Consider the following 27,371-nt stretch of genomic DNA (forward strand, 5'->3'; position numbering starts at 1 on the left):
CGTAATTAAGGATGAAATTTCCACAACCAAATGCCGGGTAGTTTTTGATGGTTCGCTTAAAGATTCCTCTGGGTATTCCTTGAATGATCGATTACATATTGGTCCACCGATTCAACGCGATTTGTTTGGTGTCTTTTTACGTTTCCGCCAGCATCGGTATGTGTTCGCAACCGATATTGAGAAAATGTTCCGCGGCATAAGGGTGCATCCAGAACAAACTGATTATCAACGCATTGTACTGAGGCATGAACAAACAGCTAAACTTCAACATTACCGATTGCTAACTGTTACTTATGGGCTTGCGCCGTCTCCTTTTCTGGCTGTGAGCGTTTTAAAACAAATTGCGGAAGACTACAAAGGAGAATATCCCAATGCTTCACGCGTTCTTGAGCACGATGCATACGTAGATGACATACCCACTGGATGCGACACCGTCGAAGATCTGATAGCTCTGAATAACGAACTTATAGAACTCTTATCAAAAGCTAATTTCAACTTGAGAAAGTAGAGCTCAAATTGTTGGCCTCTGCTTAAAACTTTACCAAAAGCAATCTGCGAATTTAATCCAATTGCCATACACTCTCAAACATCGGAAACATCTGTAAAAACCTACGAACCGAATGGTGTTGTCAGAAACTTCGAAGATTTACGATCCATTAGCACGCCGTCGTCGAGAGGGTTACAGTGACTCGTTTTTGTCTACATACGAGCTCCAACAAGCTAGAATCCAATTACTAAAAGGCGCGCAAGCTCATGCATTCTTTAAAGACATTGATCAATTACAAAATTTACAATAACTACATTGCAAATCTACGCTGATCCGGTATTCACCATTCATGGACGAATCAGGTGTACTTCGGGTTGGTGGTCGCATAAAACATGCAGATATAAATTACAATATAAAGTTTCCGATTAAACTACCTAAAGACGCCAAAATTTCGCTACTCATCGTAAGACATACGCACGAAATCAATATGCACGCAGGTGTCGAAGCGACGTTCGCTCTTGTTCGTCAACAATTTTGGATTTTGGGCTGCAGAAACTTAGTAAGGAAGGTCATATTTGGTTGCAAAACATGTTTCTTGCAAAGAAGAGCAACCAGCACTCAACTTACGGTTAATCTGCCATCAGCAAGAGTTCAGCCCAGTCGGTGTTTTCTACATTGCGGACTTGACTACGCTGGCCCTGTACGCATAAACTATTCAAAAACGCGAAATCCAAAAATTGGTAAAGCTTGGGTTGCCATATTCGTCTGTATGTCTAAAGCCCTACACATCGAATTGGTGAGTGATTTAACAACCGATGCCTTTTTAGCTTCTTTTCGCAGATTCATTGCACGCCGAGGAAAGCCCAGTGACCTTCATTCCGATAATGGTACCACCTTCCACGGTGCGAAACGAGCTTTAAACGAACTTCAACGGCTCTCCATATTTCATGAAGATCGGGCAGAGGTGGCTCAATCCTTAGCAAAAATAAATTTAAAAAAATCCTTAGCAAACGAAGGCGTTAATTGGCATTTCATCCCACCCTCAGCACCACGTTTTGGAGGATTGTGGGAAACTGGAGTACGATCTATGAAATTACATTTGAGAAGAGTGATTGGAGACAGCCTACTTACGTTCGAAGAATACAGCACGGTACTATGCCAAATCGAAGCTATTTTTAATTCACGACCTCTGTGCAGCATTTCTGATACAGATCCTCTTACTCCGGTACATTTTTTAATTGGCGAACCGTATACATGTATGCCTGAGCCATCTGCTTTAACTACAACTTTTAACTTAAAACAACATTGGCGCCATCTGCAGGCTATGGTTCAAGGCTTTTGGAAACGCTGGCATAGTGAGTACTTAACCTCTTTACAACAGAGGAATAAATGGCAACAATCCACTACTAATCTTGAAATCGGAAAACTGGTCGTATTGAAAGAACCTAATCTCCCACCATCAAAGTGGATTTTAGGACGCATCGTCGAAGTGCACAAAGGAGATGATGATCTTGTACGTGTGGTGGTTACCATCAAAACGAGCAAAGGAGAATACAAGCGTCCAATTTCAAAGGTAGCGACATTGCCTTTCTGAACGCGCCGTTCAGGGGTGGCGGTATGTTTGGGAACCGCAGACTACTTTGTTCCATCGTAATAACTACTTGGGAACCTCTGCGATATCGTCATGCGCCGGAAGTCATTCAACTCCTTCAACATAACATCATATTTAATACATAATAACTGCATAGCCTACTAAAGCTGTTGAGCGCTCACTAGCAAGCATTTGCCTAACAAACAAGCGTACATACATAATTACATATTAATGCCTATCTCTATGTACATACAAAGCGAATGCAATTTCAATGCCAGCAGCATCATACGATTCTACCGCTACGCATTCAATTGTTACAGTCCACTTATTGGTTCCAATATTTTCTATTATTTTATTTTTCTTGATTTAATTGTTCTCTAATTTCCTTTGTTAAACTCTTTACCTACATATGTAATTTATTTAATAAGTAAATAGATACCTTTTTGGCAATTGAAATATTAAAGTAAAGGCAGTAAAATTTTGCGCTCATATGCATACCGTCGCGATATTACCGTCGGTAAATCAATAAAGAATTTAAAATCAGCAAAAAGTGCTAAGTGGTTTTCTTTAAACGGACTTGTTACATCGGTTGCTGGAAATTAACACACGGGCTAATTAGTGTGTTTTATTGTTCGTTACCAATCTCTTAAATGGCATTCTGCTCTAACCATCCAAGAAAGTGATAAACAAAAAACATTCGCGGCAGAGCTATGGGGATAAAATGTTCAACAGAATTATTCCACGTGAAATATTATTACTATACCATACAAATAGGTCTCTTAAGCTAGCCCAACCTTTTCAGCACAATCAAAAAACGAGACCGTACTCAATTGCACAATATTTAATGCTAATTTAATACGGGTTAATTAAATTTATTACACTTGTATTTTAATAAATATCGAGGGTTGGGCTAACTCTCATTAAATACGTTTTCGTTTTTTGATTGTGCATATGGGTTGGGCTAGCTTAAGTTTAAGCTGCTTTTTAAAAGAACAAGTGTAATAAATTTAAATAACCCGTAATAAATTAGCATTAAATATTGTGCAATTTAGTACGGTCTCGTTTTTTGATTGGGCTGAAAAGATTGGGCTAGCTGAAGAGACCTTCAATATACAAATTGGAAACCATGGGAACAACTCATTTCACAAAATTTTACATGGATAATAAGCAAAAACTTTACCTTCTAATGTCAAGAATTTGACACAATAAAAATACTTCTAAATTTAAGTTAAAGCTACATAAACTAAATCTTATTATTTTTGAAATTTTTGAGTGAAATACCCGTGAAAACTTTTAACCCTTTTATGGATAAGCCCCCATATTCATAAAAAATATAACAGGTTTAAAAAGCATTTTAAATTGACATTTCCTTACAAATTTTGAGGTATAAGAGCTTTATAAACCTATTTTATTTGTTATGACTATGGAGGAAAAAGTACAAAAGGTTTATAAAACTTTTTAAAATGACGTGTCCATTGCAATTCCATATAATAGGAGCTTAAGTCGCTGTTTATACACAAATATTGTTGAAACTTGCTATTTGATGAAGAGGAGGTAACGAGGAAAGCGCGTGCACCGAGTTTCTTGCGCTTGGCGACTTGCTTTGAGCTGTCTTTTTTTATGTTTTCAAATTCTGATTTTTGTACATTTTTTTTGATTGAGGAGCTTTTGGTTGATTTTGAATAGAAATTTTTTTAAGTTTATTAAATAATTCTTATGTTTCACAATAATTTTTCAAATTTTCAATGAATAAAAAAAATGTTTAGAAAGAGTTGATATAAAATGTCAAATTGGTGCTTAGAAAGATCGCCGTGTGTAAATCTGATACGCAACTTCAAAAGTAGTTGAAGTCGAAGCTGAGCACGGGACCGTATATTCCGTTTACCCGATATTAGATGAGGATATACTGCTATGGCCATACGGCCTTCACTAAAGTTGCCCCAAGGCCTTGAGTCATGTTGCAGTGGCTAACGCGAAAGTTTTGGCCATTAGATCTGCAGGCGTGATGTGTAGAATGGCAAGCAATGCTACTGTAGGACTAGCTTTTAGGGCTCCCGTTGTGCTAATCATTGATAATCTGCATGCCCCTAAATTTGTTTGGTATTCGCACCTTTTTGTGTGGTTGTCCACCAAACAAGGACCCCATTGTAAAGTATGGGTTTGACAATTGCCGTAAGGGAGTTTATGTCCTCGTGCATCCTAGCATCCTCTTGGATGCATACGATGTAGCGTTGGCTTTCTTCGCTCTCTCTTTCACAGACAACTTACCTTTTATGATGACTCCTAGATATTTTGGGGCTATATTTTTCTTGTAGGGTTACACCTCCAAGCTTAGGCTTGGTGCAATTAGGGACCGTATATTCCCTAGTAAATAATACTACAATTTTTCAGCGTTCGTAGTTAACTCGACGCCAGATGCCCAGGCCTGTACATGCCGAAGTGCCTGATCCACTAGATAGCTGACTGTTGTTAGGCATCTGCCGTTTATTATGACTGAAACGTAATCTGACATGCAGTTTGACTGGTCCTCCGTGGAAACGCCTAAGCAATTGGTTGATAACCAGCGTCCCAACCTTGCACCGCTTCTATGTTCACAGATTTTGTTACGTCGCATAGACCCCATTGCGACGTGATCACTCTGCAGGTTAACTTCGAGCCGATCCATTTTGTAAAGGAGGGATGAACTTTAATTGTGTTGAGACTGTCCATGTTTACTCATTTCGTGATCTTGTTGAAAGCTCCAGAAAAACACCTAGAGCATTTTCCCGGTGTTCCACGGCTTTCTCTATATTTATGACCACCTTATGCAATGCAATTTCGACTGACTTACCTTTGGTGTATGTTGTGCTGAAAAGGTTAACTCCTCACTCATATTTGATTTTATATACACATCTTTTAATCTTTCCATGAGGAGCTTGGGGTCACCAGAACCTCGTCTGTTAGTGAAACGGGATTCGCCGCTCGAAGGTGAGGTTGACAATTGGGTTAGGAGAAGCTATACATATATTGCGCTGGCAACATGAAAAGGTTGTGCTACACAACCCCTTGAATCTGATATTTTAGTCGCCTCTTACGACAAGCATACCTACCGCGGGTATATTCTAACCCGCTGGGGGATACAGTCTCGTCGTTTCGCTGTAGCATTATATGTTCCCACAGAAAATTTTCCATGAAACCCTCTTCGACCTGTTGATTTCACGTTTAAAGATCCACAACAGATCTCATATTCGTCCCAGTACCCCTCATTTCCGCAACTTCTGCACTAAAGAATCTCCTTTACCTGCTCTCTAAGAAGAATCAACTCCTTACTACACCATGGTGGCTTTACTTTCCGTTTGAATCTTCTCAGAATTGTTGCACTCCTCAAACTCCTCAACGGTGGTAACCTCTTTTGGCTGCCCAAGTTTTCCTGATACACATTTCTGAACAGAACAGAAAGTTTATGGTCTGCGAAGAATGTCCTGTCAAGGACCCTCTATTCATACCCTGATATATAATAAAACTCAATCTGTTATCATATTGCTTGACGTTGGCCCAACATATGTAGTAACGCTACTCCTGTTAGCAACCTGTAGACTACTCTATAGTATATAATAAACAAGTAAGGAAGGCTAAGTTCGGGTGTAACCGAACATAACATACTCAGTTGAGAGCTGTGGAGACAAAGTAAGGGAAAATCACCATATTGTTCTATAGATGGACACCTTTTCGAGATATCACCATAAAGGTGGACCAGGGGTGACTCTAGAATTTGTTTGTACGATATGGGTATCAAATGAAAGGTGTTAATGAGTATTTTAAAACGGAGTGGGCCTTAGTTCTATATGTGGACGCCTTTTCGAGATATCGCCATAAACGTGGACCAGGGGTGACTCTAGAATTTGTTGGTACTATATGGGTATCAAATGAAAGGTGTTAATGAGTACTTTAAAAGGGCGTGGGCCTTAGTTCTGTAGGTGGCCGCCTTTTTGAGATATCGCCCTAAAGGTGGACCAGGGGTGACTCTAGAATTTGTTTGTACGATATGGGTATCAAATGAAAGGTGTTAATGATTATTTTAAAAGGGCGTGGGCCTTAGTTCTATAGGTGGACGCCTTTTCGAAATATCGCCATAAAGGTGGGCCAGGGGTGACTCTAGAATTTGTTTGTACGATATGGGTATCAAATGAAAGGTGTTAATGAGTATTTTAAAAGGGCGTGGGCCTTAGTTCTATAGGTGGACGCCTTTTCGAAATATCGCCATAAAGGTGGACCAGGGGTGACTCTAGAATTTGTTTGTACGATAGGGGTATCAAATGAAAGGTGTTAATGAGTATTTTAAAACGGAGTGGGCCTTAGTTCTATACGTGGACGCCTTTTCGAGATATCGCCATAAACGTGGACCAGGGGTGACTCTAGAATTTGTTGGTACTATATGGGTATCAAATGAAAGGTGTTAATGAGTATTTTAAAAGGGCGTGGGCCTTAGTTCTATAGGTGGACGCCTTTTCGAAATATCGCCATAAAGGTGGACCAGGGGTGACTCTAGAATTTGTTTGTACGATATGGGTATCAAATGAAAGGTGTTAATGATTATTTTAAAAGGGCGTGGGCCTTAGTTCTATAGGTGGACGCCTTTTTGAAATATCGCCATAAAGGTGGACCAGGGGTGCCTCTAGAATTTGTTTGTACGATATGGGTATCAAATGAAAGGTGTTAATGAGTATTTTAAAAGGGCGTGGGCCTTAGTTCTATATGTGGACGCCTTTTCGAGATATCGCCATAAACGTGGACCAGGGGTGACTCTAGAATTTGTTGGTACTATATGGGTATCAAATGAAAGGTGTTAATGAGTATTTTAAAAGGGCGTGGGCCTTAGTTCTATAGGTGGACGCCTTTTCGAAATATCGCCATAAAGGTGGACCAGGGGTGACTCTAGAATTTGTTTGTACGATATGGGTATCAAATGAAAGGTGTTAATGAGTATTTTAAAAGGGCGTGAGCCGTAGTTCTATAGGTGGACGCCTTTTCGAAATATCGCCATAAAGGTGGACCAGGGGTGACTCTAGAATTTGTTTGTACGATATGGGTATCAAATGAAAGGTGTTAATGAGTATTTTAAAAGGGCGTGGGCCTTAGTTCTATAGGTGGACGCCTTTTCGAAATATCGCCATAAAGGTGGACCAGGGGTGACTCTAGAATTTGTTTGCACGATATGGGTATCAAATGAAAGGTGTTAATGAGTATTTTAAAACGGAGTGGGCCTTAGTTCTATATGTGGACGCCTTTTCGAGATATCGCCATAAAGGTGGACCAGGGGTGACTCTAGAATTTGTTGGTACTATATGGGTATCAAATGAAAGGTGTTAATGAGTATTTTAAAAGGGCGTGGGCCTTAGTTCTATAGGTGGACGCCTTTTCGAAATATCGCCATAAAGGTGGACCAGGGGTGACTCTAGAATTTGTTTGTACGATATGGGTATCAAATGAAAGGTGTTAATGAGTATTTTAAAAGGGCGTGAGCCGTAGTTCTATAGGTGGACGCCTTTTCGAAATATCGCCATAAAGGTGGACCAGGGGTGACTCTAGAATTTGTTTGTACGATATGGGTATCAAATGAAAGGTGTTAATGAGTATTTTAAAAGGGCGTGGGCCTTAGTTCTATAGGTGGACGCCTTTTCGAAATATCGCCATAAAGGTGGACCAGGGGTGACTCTAGAATTTGTTTGTACGATATGGGTATCAAATGAAAGGTGTTAATGAGTATTTTAAAAGGGCGTGGGCCTTAGTTCTATAGGTGGACGCCTTTTCGAAATATCGCCATAAAGGTTGACCAGGGGTGACTCTAGAATTTGTTTGTACGATATGGGTATCAAATGAAAGGTGTTAATGATTATTTTAAAACGGCGTGGGCCTTAGTTCTATAGGTGGACGCCTTTTCGAAATATCGCCATAAAGGTGGACCAGGGGTGACTCTAGAATTTGTTTGTACGATATGGGTATCAAATTAAAGGTATTAATGAGGGTTTTAAAAGGGAGTGGCCCTAGTTGTATATGTGAAGCCGTTTTCGAGATATCGACCAAAATGTGTGTATTTTGCGTCAATAGACCAACACAATTACCATGTTTCATCCCTTTTTTCGTATTTGGTATATAATTATGGCATTTTTTTCATTTTTCGTAATTTTCGATATCGAAAAAGTGGGCGTGGTCATAGTCGGATTTCGGCCATTTTTTACACCAATATAAAGTGAGTTCAGATAAGTACGTGAACTGAGTTTAGTAAAGATATATCGATTTTTGCTCAAGTTATCGTGTTAACGGCCGAGCGGAAGGACAGACGGTAGACTGTGTATAAAAACTGGGCCTGGCTTCAACCGATTTCGCCCTTTTTCACAGAAAATAGTTATCGTCCTAGAATCTAAGCCTCTACCAAATTTCACAACGATTGGTAAATTTTTGTTCGACTTATGGCATTAAAAGTATCCTAGACAAATTAAATGAAAAAGGGCGGAGCCACGCCCATTTTGAAATTTTCTTTTATTTTTGTATTTTGTTGCACCATATCATTACTGGAGTTGAATGTTGACATAATTTACTGATATACTGTAAATATATTAACTTTTCTTTTAAAATTTGAATTAAAAAAATTTTTTTTTTTAAAAAGTGGGCGTGGTCGTTCTCCGATTTTGCTAATTTTTACTGAGTAGACACATAGTAAGAAGAGTAACTTTCCTGCCAAATTTCATCATGATATCTTCAACGACTGCCAAATTACAGCTTGCAAAACTTCTAAATTTCCTTCTTTTAAAAGTGGGCGGTGCCACGCCCATTGTCCAACATTTTACTAGTTTTCTATTCTGCGTCATAAGTTCAACTCACCTACCAAGTTTCATCGCTTAATCCATATTTGGTAATGAATTATCGCACTTTTTCAATTTTTCGAAATTTTCGATATGGAAAAAGTGGGCGTGGTTATTGTCCGATATCGTTCATTTTAAATGGCGATCTGAGATGAGCGCCCAGGAACCTACATATCAAAGTTCATCAAGATACCTCAAAATTTACTCAAGTTATTGTGTTAACGGACAGACGGACGGACGGACATGGCTCAATCGAATTTTTTTTCGATACTGATGATTTTGATATATGGAAGTCTATATCTATCTCGATTCCTTTATACCTGTACAACCAACCGTTATCCAATCAAAGTTAATATACTCTGTGAGCTCTGCTCAACTGAGTATAAAAAGGGACTCATCTCTACCATTATTATCGTTCCCTCCCCATACGCTGTGATGCGCATTCGCATTCACACCTATGACAAGCCACCCTTCTTGATCCACCAGCCTTTTGTACTCTCCTGCTTGGGCTTCCACGTTATAGGCCATGTAGCAGGATGTTTGGATAAGGGACGGTTCTTTTTCCCCCTCTATTGCTACCGTTGCCAGGTCTGCAATGCTGAAGTTAGATAGAATACACGAGCATAGGTGTTTTCTAACCATGACTGCATCTCTTACCCTGCTGTTCGTCTTTGTATAATAAACGCTGAATCCGCGAGCGCTGAATCCAGAAACATTTCCTCCAGATCAGACCCATGGCTCCTGTATCAGCGCCACATCAAACAAACCCTCCTAAAGTGTCAGGAGGAGCTTGCTCGACGCCACTTTACTGTGTTGGATATTTATCTGTCAGACTCGCAACACCATTGAGCTGTTTGCCTCTCTCCAAATTCTCCGCCACTGCACTCAAGCAATACTTTTTTTCGTTGTGTCCGGGGTTTGTTTCCCTCCTCTGATATAAGCGTCTCTGCTACACTCGCAGCTTTATTAGGGTTTTTGCCCAATTCCAACACCTCTGCCTTTCGGTTGACACCTGTCCATTGGAGTTGTTTCAATCTAGCAGTGCCATAGTTAAGGACTGTTTCGCAGCTTTGTTCATCTTCTTCTTGGTGAAAACCGGAGACTCATCATTAGCTTCTTTGAGTATCACCGAATAAGCTGGAGTCTGGTCATTACCTCCCTTAAGCTTATTACCATTTACGTTTTTTTTTTCTTATTTCCTCTTCCCGTACTACAGCTTTTAGAATGGGTTTATAGAACATCCCTCTTCTCTCCGCCTTGCAGAATTTGAGGTCTGGTTCCTGTCATTCCGGCTTGCTTCCTGGTTCTGGGACGGGGCGTTTTCCCTACGCCTCCTAACTCTTAAAAGCACTCTTGTCAGGTTTAGCTGATCGTTGCCTATTTACTCTCGGGCACTGTCTCTTTGGCCCATGCCAACCGATCACTCTCGTTGTTGGTTGGCCTAGCGACGCAATCGCTTTTTACTTCTCATCCTTACTTTAAAAGTTTTTGAGCTCATATTGGTCGTACGACCACCTGTCCAGCAAGGCGGGCTCAGCGATCTAATGTTAAGAGTGGGAATAAAAAACGTCCGCTACAACAACGCCCCTTGCTGTGGTACGTCCATTATTACATCCCGAAGCGATCCGGTATGGGGAAGGGTCCGCTCCGAAAATATTCCCTGGCTGCAATTCATCCAATAGGGACTGTGCGTAGCAGCCTTGATTAGGACGTTGGAAAGATGTCAATTTTACCTTGTTTAATATTATAAAAAGCGATAAGTATTTCAATGAGTTTTAGTAAGTATGTATTTATTTTTTTGTCAACTCAGAATTGGAATTAGAACATATTAAAAATATACATAAAGTGATTAGTACAGCCTTAAAATATATCTAATTTACCTTTCAAATAGTTGCCAACGTCCCCCAAGTCGATTTCCTTAAGTAGCCTTGTCAATTTTTGGTCATCTTCACTTATTACGCTTTCCTCAGCGACCAAATTTTGGGTATCAATTTACAGTACTTCACTTATGTATACAATGTTATCAATATATTGTATTTCTTCCATTTTGATATTCAAATATTAAATAATTAAAATATTTTACTCCGTATGGTTTGCTGGCGTGTTATTGAATGAAAATTGCACAGAATGCCCCGTTAGCCAAAACATAGTAAGCTTAAGCATGGCAATGTTAAATCAAGCACGTTCTACTTGATCTAAGATTGCGCACCTGGAAATCAAAATAGCTCAACCTTAATTTAAGATGACTACAACTTTGAATTAAAAACTGAACAAATCTGCGGTGAGGATACTTAGGGGTGTCATCACAGGTCATTGTGCTATCGCACCAATGCTCCGACGGTGGCGAATACCAACAAGCTCCCTCTGCAGAAGCTGTCAGGATGAGGAGGAAGAGGAGTCGATCTACCACTTTCTCTGCCGATGCCCGTGGCTTCAAAAAAGAAGGCTCAGATTTCTGGGCGCTCGCTTCTTCGACAGCCTGGCAGAGGTTGGGAAGGTGGACTTCTCGCTTCTTCTTGGGTTCATCAGGGAAAGGAAGTGGTTCGTTGAGGACCGCTAGGAGATAATGGGGCTAAACGAACTTGGCGCCACCCTGTACTTACTGAGGGCACTCACAATGGACAAAAAATGTCTCCAAGTGGAAGTGTGGGTATCGCCCACGCACGCCGTCTTAACCTAACCTAACCTTGAATTAAAAATGCATTTTTAAATCAAAATTGCTAATTTTAATTGAAGGTTCTTCATAGTTAAAACAACATTGTTTTAGTTAAAATTGAGCATTGTAGGATTAAGTATGATCGTACTTAATTATACCCAGCTGTACTTGTACACAGGGTATTATAACTTTGATTGGATAACGGTTGGTTGTACAGGTATAAAGGAATCGAGATAGATATAGACTTCCATATATCAAAATCTCAGTATCGAAAAGAAAATTTGATTGAGCCGTCCGTCCGTCTGTCCGTTAACACGATAACTTGAGTAAATATTGAGATATCTTCACCAAATTTGGTACACGAGCTTATTAGGGCCCAGAAGAGAAGAAGGTATTGAAAAAGAGCGAAATCGGATGATAACCACGCCCACTTTTTATATATATAATATTTTGGAAAACACAAAAAACCTGATTATTTAATAAATAATAAACCTAGAATGTTGAAATTTGACGTGTGGACTGATATTGCGACTCTTGATAAAAATTAAAAAAAAAAATTTTTAAACGGGCGTGATACCGCCAACTTGTGATAAAATCAATTTTACAAATATTATTAAGCATACATCAAAAATCGTTAAACCTATCGTAACAAAATTCGGCAGAGAGGTTGCCTTTACTATAAGGAATGATTTGAAGAAAAGTTAACGAAATCGGTTAAGGACCGCGCCCACTTTTATATAAAAGATTTTTAAAAGGGTCGTAGACGAATAAAATAAGATATATCTTAGCGAAAAGAAGCTTTGTATCAATAGAATTTTACCTTTTAAATTGAATTATAACATTAAATTGGAAAATACTAAAATTTTGAAAATGGGCGTGGCACCGCCCCTTTTATGACTAAGCAATTTTCTATGTTTCGGGAGCCATAGCTCGAAGAAAAGGTAGTTCATAATAGAACCATATGTATATGTATTATTGCGCAGCCTTGTAACACTATTAAGCACACAAAACAAACAACAGCATTTCAAGTGTACAGCTGGGTATGTAATGTTCGGTTTCACCAGAACTTAAACTTCCTTACTTGTTATACCTTTCATGAAAATGAAATGGTATATTAATTTCGTCACAAAACACAAAATTGTAAGTCCTGAAAGGAAAATAGATAGACCCACCATTAAGTATACCGAAATAATCAGGTTGAAGAGCTGAGTTGATTTAGCCATGTCCGTCTGTCTGTTTGTATGCAAACTAGCCCCTCAATTTTTGAGATATATTGATAAAATTTGGGGAGCGGGTGTATTTGGGTGTCCGATTAGACATTTGTCGGAACCGGCCGGATCGGACCACTATAGCATATATCCTCCATACAACCGATTTTTCAGAAAAAGAGGATTTTTGTAATATCTCACTCAATTTAACAGATTGAAGCTTCAAACTTCACCATATAATTTCGTATATTGCACATATTGTTGCCTGAAAAAATGATGAGATCGGTCGTATATATAGTATATATCCCCCACAACCGATTGTTCAGATAAGAAACTTTTCGTAATTGCTGCCCTATTTTAAGAGCTAGAAGCTTCAAATTTCACCGAATGCTTACGTATATGGCATATATTATTGTCTGAAAAAATCATAGAGATCGGTTGTATATATAGTATATATCTCATACAACCGATTGTTCAGGTAAGAAACTTTGCGCAATTTCTACCCCATTTTAACAGCTATAAGCTTCAAATATCACCAAATGCTTACGTATATAGCATATATTTTTGTCTGAAAAAATCATAGAGATCGGTGGCATATATATTATATACTTCATATAAACTCTAATTTTTGCCCCTTTTTTACGGATAGAAGCTTCAAAATTCATCAAATTTCATCAAATAGTTACGTTTACGTCATATATTTTTGAAATACGTGTTTCGTAGTCATAGTTTTTACATTCAGACCACAAAAAACCTGAAGCTTTGCATCCTCACACAAAGTACCTACCTATTTTTATACCTTTCATGAAAATGAAATGGTATATTAATTTCGTCACAAAACCCAAAATTGTAAGTCCTTAAAGGAAAATAGATAGACCCACCATTAAGTATACCGAAATAATCAGGTTGAAGAGCTTAGTTGATTTAGCCATGTCCGTCTGTCCGTCTGTCCGTCTGTCTGTTTGTATGCAAACTATTCTCTCAATTTTTGAGATACCTTGATACAATTTGGTGAGCGGGTGTATTTGGGTGTCCGATTAGACATTTGTCGGAACCGGCCGGATCGGACCACTATAGCATATATCCTCCATACAACCGATTTTTCAGAAAAAGAGGATTTTTGTAATATCTTACTCAATTTAACAGATTGAAGCTTCAAACTTCACCATATAATTTCGTATATTGCACATATTGTTGCCTGAAAAAATTGATGAGATCGGTCGTATTTATAGTATATATCCCCCACAACCGATTGTTCAGATAAGAAACTTTTCGTAATTGCTGCCCTATTTTAAGAGCTAGAGGCTTCAAATTTCAACGAATGCTTACGTATATAGCATACATTGTTGTCTGAAAAAATCATACAGATCGGTGGTATATAGAGTATATATATATAGTATATATACATATTTTCGCAATTTTAGCCCCATTTTAACAGCTAGAAGCTTCAAATTTCACCGAATGCTTACGTGTATAGTATATATTGTTGTCTGAAAAAATCATAGAGATCGGTTGTATATATAGTATATATCTCATACATCCGATTGTTCAGATAAGAAACTTTGCGCAATTTCTACCCCATTTTAACAGCTATTAGCTTCAAATATCACCAAATGCTTACGTGTATAGTATATATTGTTGTGTCAAAAAATTATAGAGATCGGTTATATATATAATATATATATGATGGTATATACAGTATATATATATAGTATATATATATAGTATATATATATATTTTTTTGCGATTTCGGCCCCATTTTAACAGCTAGAAGCTTCAAATTTCACTAAATGCTTACGTGTATAGCATATATTGATGTCTGAAAAAATCATTGAGATCGGTGGTATATATAGTATATATCTCATACAACCGATTGTTCAGATAAGAAGCTTTGCGCAATTTTTTCCCCATTTTAACAGCTAGAAGCTTCAAATTTCACCAAATGCTTACGTGTATAGTATATATTGTTGTCTGAAAAAATCATAGAGATCGGTTGTATATATAGTATATATCTCATACATCCGATTGTTCAGATAAGAAACTTTGCGCAATTTCTACCCCATTTTAACAGCTAGAAGCTTCAAATATCACCAAATGCTTACGTGTATAGTATATATTGTTGTGTCAAAAAATTATAGAGATCGGTTATATATATAATATATATATGATGGTATATACAGTATATATATATAGTATATATATATAGTATATATATATATTTTTTTGCGATTTCGGCCCCATTTTAACAGCTAGAAGCTTCAAATTTCACTAAATGCTTACGTGTATAGCATATATTGTTGTCTGAAAAAATCATTGAGATCGGTGGTATATATAGTATATATCTCATACAACCGATTGTTCAGATAAGAAACTTTGCGCAATTTCTGCCTCTTTTTAACAGCTACAAGCTTCAAATTTCACCAAATGTTTACGTATATAGCATATATTTTTGTCTAAAAAATCATAGAGATCGGTGGCATATATATTATATACTTCATATAAACTCTCATTTTTGCCCCTTTTTTACGGATAGAAGCTTCAAAATTCATAAAATTGCATCAAATAGTTACGTTTACGTCATATATTGTTGAAATACGTGATTCGTAGTCATAGTTTTTACACGCAGACCACAAAAAACTGAAACTTTGCATCCTCACACAGAGTAACTACCTATTTTTTATTTTATATTTATCTTAAAAATCGTTTGGGTATGTAGATCTGTTCACTATATATTTCTTATCTTATACATCCGATTATTCGGAGATTACGAATGGGATAAGATTATTGTTAAGCCCCATTCATGAAAGGTATGAAGTCTTCGGCACAGCCGAAGACAGTCCCGTCCTTACTTGTTTTACAATGCGTTTGTTCTCTGAGTGTAGCAGTTTAGAAACAGATAAAACTAATTAGTGTACCTTTTGTACTTTTCTGTGTTTATTCATTAAAAATACAAACATTATATCACATGGCCTTTCTCATTTCAATAGCACAATTAAATTGGGCAAATATCTAAACAATTCACAAAGAAATGTTCTTTATCAAAACAGCCAAATATTTGCTTTGTTCCCATTTCCTGAATCTAGAAGTTTCTACTTATATTTTATTGACACAATCCATTAATGTATAAATAGCGCCCACAAAACCGTCTAGATTTTTGACTCCATTATGCACTCAATAAAACAATAATGAGATAATTAAGAATTTGTATTTTGTATGGAACATTGGTTTTATTAAGGGCTTTAATATAGAAAACGTAGCTAGTTATTTCATTAACCCTCTGTGTGAAATTGTTATAGAAATCTCTAAATTTTACGAATATGGGAAGGATGAACAGACGTCTAAGTCCACAACCAATTAACGTCTCATTAACACTTTACACAGGACTTTGTTTATGTCGACCCACTTAACTTCGAGCAATGTTGTTGCTCGAAACTTGATCCACTGCTTCCAACTCTGGTTTTGTGTGGGTATAAAATAGACAAATTACCAGCTTGGAAACAGATAAAACTAATTAGTGCACCTTTTGTACTTTTCTGTGTTTATTCATTAAAAATACAAACATATCACATGGCCTTTCTTAATTCAATAGCAAAATTAAACTGTGCAAATATATAAACATATAACAATGAAATTTTGTTTTGAAAACAGCCAAATATTTGATTTGTGCCCATTTCCTGAATCTAGAAGTTTCTACTTATTTGTTATTCACACAATCCACTGATGTATAAATAGCGCCCACAAAACTTATCTTGATTTACTCAATATTTAACAAGCATCTCAAAAAGTTATAGTTTAAAATGAGTTTAAGAAATTATTTGGTCCTGTTGGTCGCGCTTAACTTCCCTTTCACCCACACGAATCCGGAATTTCGCGTGGGGGGTAGCAGTTCTAGCAGTCCTGTGGTTACAGAGGATGAATTATATGTGGTGGCAATATATTGTCACGACATGTATATATGCGCTGGATCATTGATCACCTTGGAAAGCGTGGCTACAGATGTAAATTGCATGTTCGCAGTCAATGGTCATAGTTAAAGCTGGTGCCGGGCAAGAGCACGTTCGCCAAGGGAAATCTTTTATGATAAATGAAATCGACGGATAGGTGGTCGTACGAATAATAATATAACCAAAACTTTTTATTAAATCGCATTTTCTAGATAATACCATAAGAACATCGCCATTTCGACTACTGAGTGGAATTTCACGCTATCTCAGCCACCATTTCGAAAACGCGCTACCTCTGCCTAAATTTAAAATGTTTTGACGTGAGATGGGGCATTTATACAACAAGTTCTTTAATGAGGCTTTCAGCCGAGATAGGGCGATGTTCCACTCAGCAGTCATATATGTAATACTTCGATATTGCTACAACAATATTTGCGCAATGATTTTTTAATTCACGAAGTATTTTGATTGTAGCAGCTTAAGTTCTATAATAAAAAATTATAATTTAGGTACATCTCCTCATGGAAAAGAAAAACGAAAACATTTTTATTTATTTATTTATTTATTTAATTATTTATTCATTTATTTAAGTATTACATACATTTATGTGGGTTTACACAAATAATGTTTTATTCTTCACAATTTTGTCAATTTTGTAACATAGTTTATTTCAATTCATTGTTTGTATTACATTTTCACATTTATATATTTATTTTAAAACTAATTATTATTTATTTGAATGTTGTAAAAAGCATATCATATTTTTAATATTTCATATTTTAAATTCTCATATTTTAAATTTACGTTTTCAAGTTCACGAGAAGATGACGACTGTTTATAGAAACTACTACGTTAATTTAATAGTTTTTTCCTGAGCGTGTTGCTTTTTTATCTAAATGCACAGTGTTTCTATGCTCAGTGCTATCCGTTCCTACATTTATGACATCATTTATTAGCCCTCTTGATGGCGGCCCCCTAATTCTTTCTATATATATATGAGGATATTTTCCCTTAGATATATCTGTATATAAAATTGAAGTACGTATATGAGATGCCACAGCACAAAGAGTTCCGTCCACAACGCCCGGTGCTCCACGTTTTATTCCCTTTGCACCTTGTCCACAAATTGTGTTGCAGCGAAATACACGCATTTGCCAATCGAATTCAGCTCGACAATGGTCCTGTTCTGCTATAATGTCGACAGTAGAGCAGATAAGATGAGCATTTTTTGAAGACCATGCCTTAACTTCCATTTGCATGCCCGGTCGTAATGCAGTTTTGCAAGGTCCTATTGTTCGAACCGTATCTCGATTAAAGGGAGATTCCACTTGAATTATACCTAATTCCATATCCGTTCCGTCGTATCCGACGATTTCATTTATCATAAAAGATTTCCCTTGGCGAACGTGCTCTTGCCCGGCACCAGCTTTAACTATGACCATTGACGCTTCTACTGCGAACATGCAATCTACATCTGTAGCCACGCTTTCCAAGGTGATCAATGAACCAGCGCATATATAAACGTCGTCATAATATATTGCCACCACATATAATTCATCCTCTGTAACCACAGGACTGCTAGAACTGCTACCCCCCACGCGAAATTCCGGATTCGTGTGGGTGAAAGGGAAGTTAAGCGCGACCAACAGGACCAAATAATTTCTTAAACTCATTTTAAACTATAACTTTTTGAGATGCTTGTTAAATATTGAGTAAATCAAGATAAGTTTTGTGGGCGCTATTTATACATCAGTGGATTGTGTGAATAACAAATAAGTAGAAACTTCTAGATTCAGGAAATGGGCACAAATCAAATATTTGGCTGTTTTCAAAACAAAATTTCATTGTTATATGTTTATATATTTGCACAGTTTAATTTTGCTATTGAATTAAGAAAGGCCATGTGATATGTTTGTATTTTTAATGAATAAACACAGAAAAGTACAAAAGGTGCACTAATTAGTTTTATCTGTTTCCAAGCTGCTAATTTGTCTATTTTATACCCCCACAAAACCAGAGTAGGGAGCAGTGGATCAAGTTTCGAGCAACAACATTGCTCGAAGTTAAGTGGGTCGACATAAACAAAGTCCTGTGTAAAGTGTTAATGAGACGTTAATTGGTTGTGGACTTAGACGTCTGTTCATCCTTCCCATATTCGTAAAATTTAGAGATTTCTATAACAATTTCACACAGAGGGTTAATGAAATAACTAGCTACGTTTTCTATATTAAAGCCCTTAATAAAACCAATGTTCCATACAAAATACAAATTCTTAATTATCTCATTATTGTTTTATTGAGTGCATAATGGAGTCAAAAATCTAGACGGTTTTGTGGGCGCTATTTATACATTAGTGGATTGTGTCAATAAAATATAAGTAGAAACTTCTAGATTCAGGAAATGGGAGCAATGCAAATATTTGGCTGTTTTGCTAAAGAACATTTTCTCGTGAATTGTTTAGATATTTGCCCAATTTAATTGTGCTATTGAAATGAGAAAGGCCATGTGATATAATGTTTGTATTTTTAATGAATAAACACAGAAAAGTACAAAAGATACCTAATTCGTTTTATCTGCTTCCAAACTGTTAATTTGTCTATTTTATACCCCCACAAAACCAGAGTTGGGAGAAGTGGACCAAGTTTTGGCAGCAACATTGCCCGAAGTTAAGTTGGCTGACATAATCAAGGTCCTGTGTAAAGTGTTAATGAGACGCTAATTGGTTGTGGACTTAGACGTCTGTTCATCCTTCCCGTACTCGTAAAATTTAGAGATTTCTATAACAATTTCACACAGAGGGTTAATGAAATAACTAGCTACGTTTTCTATATTAAAGCCCTTAATAAAACCAATGTTCCATACAAAATACAAATTCTTAATTATCTCATTATTGTTTTATTGAGTGCATAATGGAGTCAAAAATCTAGACGGTTTTGTGGGCGCTATTTATACATTAATGGATTGTGTCAATAAAATATAAGTAGAAACTTCTAGATTCAGGAAATGGGAACAAAGCAAATATTTGGCTGTTTTGATAAAGAACATTTCTTTGTGAATTGTTTAGATATTTGCCCAATTTAATTGTGCTATTGAAATGAGAAAGGCCATGTGATATAATGTTTGTATTTTTAATGAATAAACACAGAAAAGTACAAAAGGTACACTAATTAGTTTTATCTGTTTCTAAACTGCTACACTCAGAGAACAAACGCATTGTAAAACAAGTAAGGACGGGACTGTCTTCGGCTGTGCCGAAGACTTCATACCTTTCATGAATGGGGCTTAACAATAATCTTATCCCATTCGTAATCTCCGAATAATCGGATGTATAAGATAAGAAATATATAGTGAACAGATCTACATACCCAAACGATTTTTAAGATAAATATAAAATAAAAAATAGGTAGTTACTCTGTGTGAGGATGCAAAGTTTCAGGTTTTTTGTGGTCTGCGTGTAAAAACTATGACTACGAATCACGTATTTCAACAATATATGACGTAAACGTAACTATTTGATGCAATTTTATGAATTTTGAAGCTTCTATCCGTAAAAAAGGGGCAAAAATGAGAGTTTATATGAAGTATATAATATATATGCCACCGATCTCTATGATTTTTTCAGACAAAAATATATGCTATATACGTAAACATTTGGTGAAATTTGAAGCTTGTAGCTCTTAAAAAGAGGCAGAAATTGCGCAAAGTTTCTTATCTGAACAATCGGTTGTATGAGATATATACTATATATACCACCGATCTCAATGATTTTTTCAGACAACAATATATACTATACACGTAAGCATTTGGTGAAATTTGAAGCTTCTAGCTGTTAAAATAGGGAAAAAATTGCGCAAAGCTTCTTATCTGAACAATCGGTTGTATGAGATATATACTATATATACCACCGATCTCAATGATTTTTTCAGACATCAATATATGCTATACACGTAAGCATTTAGTGAAATTTGAAGCTTCTAGCTGTTAAAATGGGGCCGAAATCGCAAAAAAATATATATATACTATATATATATACTATATATATATACTGTATATACCATCATATATATATTATATATATAACCGATCTCTATAATTTTTTGACACAACAATATATACTATACACGTAAGCATTTGGTGATATTTGAAGCTAATAGCTGTTAAAATGGGGTAGAAATTGCGCAAAGTTTCTTATCTGAACAATCGGATGTATGAGATATATACTATATATACAACCGATCTCTATGATTTTTTCAGACAACAATATATACTATACACGTAAGCATTCGGTGAAATTTGAAGCTTCTAGCTGTTAAAATGGGGCTAAAATTGCGAAAATATGTATATATACTATATATATATACTATATATACCACCGATCTGTATGATTTTTTCAGACAACAATGTATGCTATATACGTAAGCATTCGTTGAAATTTGAAGCCTCTAGCTCTTAAAATAGGGCAGCAATTACGAAAAGTTTCTTATCTGAACAATCGGTTGTATGAGATATATACTATATATACAACCGATCTCTATGATTTTTTCAGACAACAATATATGCCATATACGTAAGCATTCGGTGAAGATTGAAGCTTCTAGCTGTTAAAATGGGGCTAAAATTGCGAAAATATGTATATACACTATATATATATACTATATATACCACCGATCTGTATGATTTTTTCAGACAAAAATGTATGCTATATACGTAAGCATTCATTGAAATTTGAAGCCTCTAGCTCTTAAAATAGGGCAGCAATTACGAAAAGTTTCTTATCTGAACAATCGGTTGTGGGGGATATATACTATAAATACGACCGATCTCATCAATTTTTTCAGGCAACAATATGTGCAATATACGAAATTATATGGTGAAGTTTGAAGCTTCAATCTGTTAAATTGAGTAAGATATTACAAAAATCCTCTTTTTCTGAAAAATCGGTTGTATGGAGGATATATGCTATAGTGGTCCGATCCGGCCGGTTCCGACAAATGTCTAATCGGACACCCAAATACACCCGCTCACCAAATTGTATCAAGATATCTCAAAAATTGAGGGAATAGTGTGCATACAAACAGACAGACGGACATGGCTAAATCAACTCAGCTCTTCAACCTGATTATTTCGGTATACTTAATGGTGGGTCTATCTATTTTCCTTTAAGGACTTACAATTTTGGGTTTTGTGACGAAATTAATATACCATTTCATTTTCATGAAAGGTATAAAAATAGGTAGGTACTTTGTGTGAGGATGCAAAGCTTCAGGTTTTTTGTGGTCTGAATGTAAAAACTATGACTACGAAACACGTATTTCAAAAATATATGACGTAAACGTAACTATTTGATGAAATTTGATGAATTTTGAAGCTTCTATCCGTAAAAAAGGGGCAAAAATTAGAGTTTATATGAAGTATATAATATATATGCCACCGATCTCTATGATTTTTTCAGACAAAAATATATGCTATATACGTAAGCATTTGGTGAAATTTGAAGCTTGTAGCTGTTAAAAAGGGGCAGAAATTGCGCAAAGTTTCTTATCTGAACAATCGGTTGTATGAGATATATACTATATATACCACCGATCTCAATGATTTTTTCAGACAACAATATATACTATACACGTAAGCAATCGGTGATATTTGAAGCTTATAGCTGTTAAAATGGGGTAGAAATTGCGCAAAGTTTCTTACCTGAACAATCGGTTGTATGAGATATATACTATATATACAACCGATCTCTATGATTTTTTCAGACAATAATATATGCCATATACGTAAGCATTCGGTGAAATTTGAAGCTTCTAGCTCTTAAAATAGGGCAGCAATTACGAAAAGTTTCTTATCTGAACAATCGGTTGTGGGGGATATATACTATATATACGACCGATCTCATCATTTTTTCAGGCAACAATATGTGCAATATACGAAATTATATGGTGAAGTTTGAAGCTTCAATCTGTTAAATTGAGTGAGATATTACAAAAATCCTCTTTTTCTGAAAAATCGGTTGTATGGAGGATATATGCTATAGTGGTCCGATCCGGCCGGTTCCGACAAATGTCTAATCGGACACCCAAATACACCCGCTCCCCAAATTTTATCAATATATCTCAAAAATTGAGGGGCTAGTTTGCATACAAACAGACAGACGGACATGGCTAAATCAACTCAGCTCTTCAACCTGATTATTTCGGTATACTTAATGGTGGGTCTATCTATTTTCCTTTCAGGACTTACAATTTTGTGTTTTGTGACGAAATTAATATACCATTTCATTTTCATGAAAGGTATAACAAGTAAGGAAGTTTAAGTTCTGGTGAAACCGAACATTACATACCCAGCTGTACACTTGAAATGCTGTTGTTTGTTTTGTGTGCTTAATAGTGTTACAAGGCTGCGCAATAATACATATACATATGGTTCTATTATGAACTACCTTTTCTTCGAGCTATGGCTCCCGAAACATAGAAAATTGCTTAGTCATAAAAGGGGCGGTGCCACGCCCATTTTCAAAATTTTAGTATTTTCCAATTTAATGTTATAATTCAATTTAAAAGGTAAAATTCTATTGATACAAAGCTTCTTTTCGCTAAGATATATCTTATTTTATTCGTCTACGACCCTTTTAAAAATCTTTTATATAAAAGTGGGCGCGGTCCTTAACCGATTTCGTTAACTTTTCTTCAAATCATTCCTTATAGTAAAGGCAACCTCTCTGCCGAATTTTGTTACGATAGGTTTAACGATTTTTGATGTATGCTTAATAATATTTGTAAAATTGATTTTATCACAAGTTGGCGGTATCACGCCCGTTTAAAAATTTTTTTTTTTTTTTTTTAATTTTTATCAAGAGTCGCAATATCAGTCCACACGTCAAATTTCAACATTCTAGGTTTATTATTTATTAAATAATCAGGTTTTTTGTGTTTTCCAAAATATTATATATATAAAAAGTGGGCGTGGTTATCATCCGATTTCGCTCTTTTTCAATACCTTCTTCTCTTCTGGGCCCTAATAAGCTCGTGTACCAAATTTGGTGAAGATATCTCAATATTTACTCAAGTTATCGTGTTAACGGACAGACGGACGGACGGCTCAATCAAATTTTCTTTTCGATACTGAGATTTTGATATATGGAAGTCTATATCTATCTCGATTCCTTTATACCTGTACAACCAACCGTTATCCAATCAAAGTTATAATACCCTGTGTACAAGTACAGCTGGGTATAATTAAGTACGATCATACTTAATCCTACAATGCTCAATTTTAACTAAAACAATGTTGTTTTAACTATGAAGAACCTTCAATTAAAATTAGCAATTTTGATTTAAAAATGCATTTTTAATTCAAGGTTAGGTTAGGTTAAGACGGCGTGCGTGGGCGATACCCACACTTCCACTTGGAGACATTTTTTGTCCATTGTGAGTGCCCTCAGTAAGTACAGGGTGGCGCCAAGTTCGTTTAGCCCCATTATCTCCTAGCGGTCCTCAACGAACCACTTCCTTTCCCTGATGAACCCAAGAAGAAGCGAGAAGTCCACCTTCCCAACCTCTGCCAGGCTGTCGAAGAAGCGAGCGCCCAGAAATCTGAGCCTTCTTTTTTGAAGCCACGGGCATCGGCAGAGAAAGTGGTAGATCGACTCCTCTTCCTCCTCATCCTGACAGCTTCTGCAGAGGGAGCTTGTTGGTATTCGCCACCGTCGGAGCATTGGTGCGATAGCACAATGACCTGTGATGACACCCCTAAGTATCCTCACCGCAGATTTGTTCAGTTTTTAATTCAAAGTTGTAGTCATCTTAAATTAAGGTTGAGCTATTTTGATTTCCAGGTGCGCAATCTTAGATCAAGTAGAACGTGTTTGATTTAACATTGCCATGCTTAAGCTTACTATGTTTTGGCTAACGGGGCATTCTGTGCAATTTTCATTCAATAACACGCCAGCAAACCATACGGAGTAAAATATTTTAATTATTTAATATTTGAATATCAAAATGGAAGAAATACAATATATTGATAACATTGTATACATAAGTGAAGTACTGTAAATTGATACCCAAAATTTGGTCGCTGAGGAAAGCGTAATAAGTGAAGATGACCAAAAATTGACAAGGCTACTTAAGGAAATCGACTTGGGGGACGTTGGCAACTATTTGAAAGGTAAATTAGATATATTTTAAGGCTGTACTAATCACTTTATGTATATTTTTAATATGTTCTAATTGTATAGCGGCACAGATAACATATAGAAGCCTCAACTACAAATTACCCTAGAACTGAAATTATTCTGGCTTGCTTTCCGTAAAGTTAATTGCTTCAGTCCTTTCAGGCCGTTAAACATACGACCCTCAAGTAAAGCCATAGAAAATTTGTACTTTTGAAAATTGGAATCCCTCAAGTTAATACAAGCTGCAAAAGCTGAACCCAGGCTCTGTTAATCTGAATATTGACTTCTTAACAAAAGAGCACGCTCTTGATGTGATTCAATATCGCAGACTCTCACCAGGTGCTAATTCAATGAACTCTTAAACTAAATATAAAACGAATAAAGAGAAATAATGCTCTTGTAATACAACCCTTAAGCGAAATTTGTCTACTCTTTACGTTTATATGCAATTTCAGCTCCTATGATGAAAATCTTTCAAAACTCAAAGGGATAACCTCCAACCTTATTATTCTAGTTACAGCCAAGTAACTGACAGCTGGTGTTATTTAAGTGGATCGTTTTAAGCAAAAAGTCAGCTCCGGCCAGTTGTAATATAATACTGCTCTCAGTTATTCCAGTTTCATCAACAATTCACGATGTGACTTGCTTCAAATGAATGAGTCAACCAACCACAGTCTATAAGGTTTTCAATATTTTTCACACACCTTTCGTTTGTTGACCTTTGTGTTGTTGGCGCGTGCATTTCATGGAAAATTTTGGTCTTTGCTAGCAAAATATTGATAACAAGTGAGTTGAAAAACACGCGACATGAGTGATATTGACAGCAAAAGGTGTGATGTATAAAAGAAATGAAAGTACGTATATATGCACGTATGTACAACTCAACTCTTTCGACCGCTTTCATTTAATCAGCTGATCAAAGATGGCAATCTTTGCGAAATTGTTGAAATTTGATGTAGGTCACTCGCAGCGAGAAGCTGATGAAATCCATCTAAAGCTTGTTGATTTCGGTGTTGCTTGTAAGAAACGTATGATGCAATTGTTTTGTTTGTTGTTTGATATATGAGCTTAAGCATTTGCTAGTTATTTTGATATGCTGTTGATTCCTTTGGTGACTTAATTTAAAATGGGCCTGTTAAAAATACACACAACTCCCTGAGGAAGACTTGGGAGCATCGAAACGCGTTGGAGGATAAAAGGCTTTTATGCAATCTTCAGTTTAACTACTTATTTTGATTACTAATACAAAATTGTAAAACGTAGGAGCATTTCCCACTTAGTCAGCCAATCAAACATTACCTTTAAAAGTAAGAAAGAGTCAAGCTGTCAAAACCACATTATTTGCAAACAAAATTTAATCCAGATATACCCAATGTCCTGTATATAGTCCACCTACTCAGTTGTTTACATAAAGAGTAACGGACTGTCGAGAACCTCTAATTTTACTCCTTTGGTTAGTTTTTGTCTCTACCATGCTGACGACAGTTCGTTTTGGTTAGTTTTCTCTACCATTTCTGCGAAATTAATTTACAAATTTGTGCTTTTTTCAAAATGTCGGAATTTCTCGCTACCTTTGCGTGGTAAGGAAAAATTAGCTAATTCAAATATAAGAAATCAATCTTTTTTGTCGTAGTTCGTATATTTGAAATATTCGTCCACTGTGATGTATATAGAAAACTTTTGTTGGTGTTATAGTGAAGTTGTTTTATTAGCATCATCAAATTTGGTGTCCTACATGTAGGACATTGGGCACATATTATACTACATATACATTTTTTAGGGGATTTTCTCTACATGAGCTTTGACCATTTTTGAAGATGATAGTACAGATTTTGATACCATAGCACTATTCCCACCAACAAATGCAAATGTAGACGTTACCGACGAGGATTCCGGCGAGGAAGATAATTTTGATATAAATAATTTACCAGCTTCGCAAATGAATAGCGGCGTTGAAGTATTTTCGAAATACAATTTGCATGATGAGTGGGATTCTGATGATGACATACCATTTTCTGAAGTAGAAAAGTTTCTCCCGAAGAAAAAGATTCTTAAAAAAAGAAAACAATATTTCTTCGTGAAGGGAGAAGTTTTTAGCGCAGATGCTGAGTTTATAAACACTGATGAAGTTCTCGATTTAGTTGAGTATTCACCTAGCTCTTTTTTACTCAATATTTGACGATGAGTTATTTCAAATATTGACAAGAGAGACAAATAGGTATGCAGCACAAAGAAATAGAACATTCCAGGTTGATATATTTCAAATGAAATATTTCATTGGAGTACTGCTTATTAGTGGATACATTCCAATCCCCAGAAGAAGAATGTTCTGGGAACGCCCGAAAGATTGCAGCAACGAACTGGTTTGTGAAGCTATATCAAGACAAAAACAAATTCGAGTTCATAGTCTCCAACATCCATTGTAATGATAACAATTCTTTAGACGAGTCTAACAAATTTTCCAAAGTAAGA

The 27,371-nt window shown here is 36.3% G+C and overlaps 2 protein-coding genes across 7 annotated transcripts in view; one reads left to right on the forward strand and one right to left on the reverse strand.

The window, feature by feature from the left end:
* The window catches only part of LOC137233799 (serine proteinase stubble-like), a 727,732-nt gene that overhangs the window by 475,662 nt on the left and 224,699 nt on the right, over positions 1–27,371 (reverse strand). The window lies entirely within an intron of this gene.
* Positions 592–27,371, forward strand: part of LOC137233831 (uncharacterized) — a 92,237-nt gene continuing 65,457 nt past the window's right edge. For all 3 annotated transcript variants that reach the window (XM_067757300.1, XM_067757310.1, XM_067757316.1), the window contains exon 1: positions 592–2,821. In XM_067757300.1, coding sequence (XP_067613401.1) covers positions 837–2,081 — 1,245 coding nt within the window. In that variant the 5' untranslated portion in view covers positions 592–836 and the 3' untranslated portion in view covers positions 2,082–2,821. The remainder of the gene's footprint in view (positions 2,822–27,371) is intronic.

The sequence above is a fragment of the Eurosta solidaginis genome, chromosome 1, assembly GCF_040869045.1.
Source record: "Eurosta solidaginis isolate ZX-2024a chromosome 1, ASM4086904v1, whole genome shotgun sequence".
Lineage (NCBI taxonomy): Eukaryota > Metazoa > Arthropoda > Insecta > Diptera > Tephritidae > Eurosta > Eurosta solidaginis.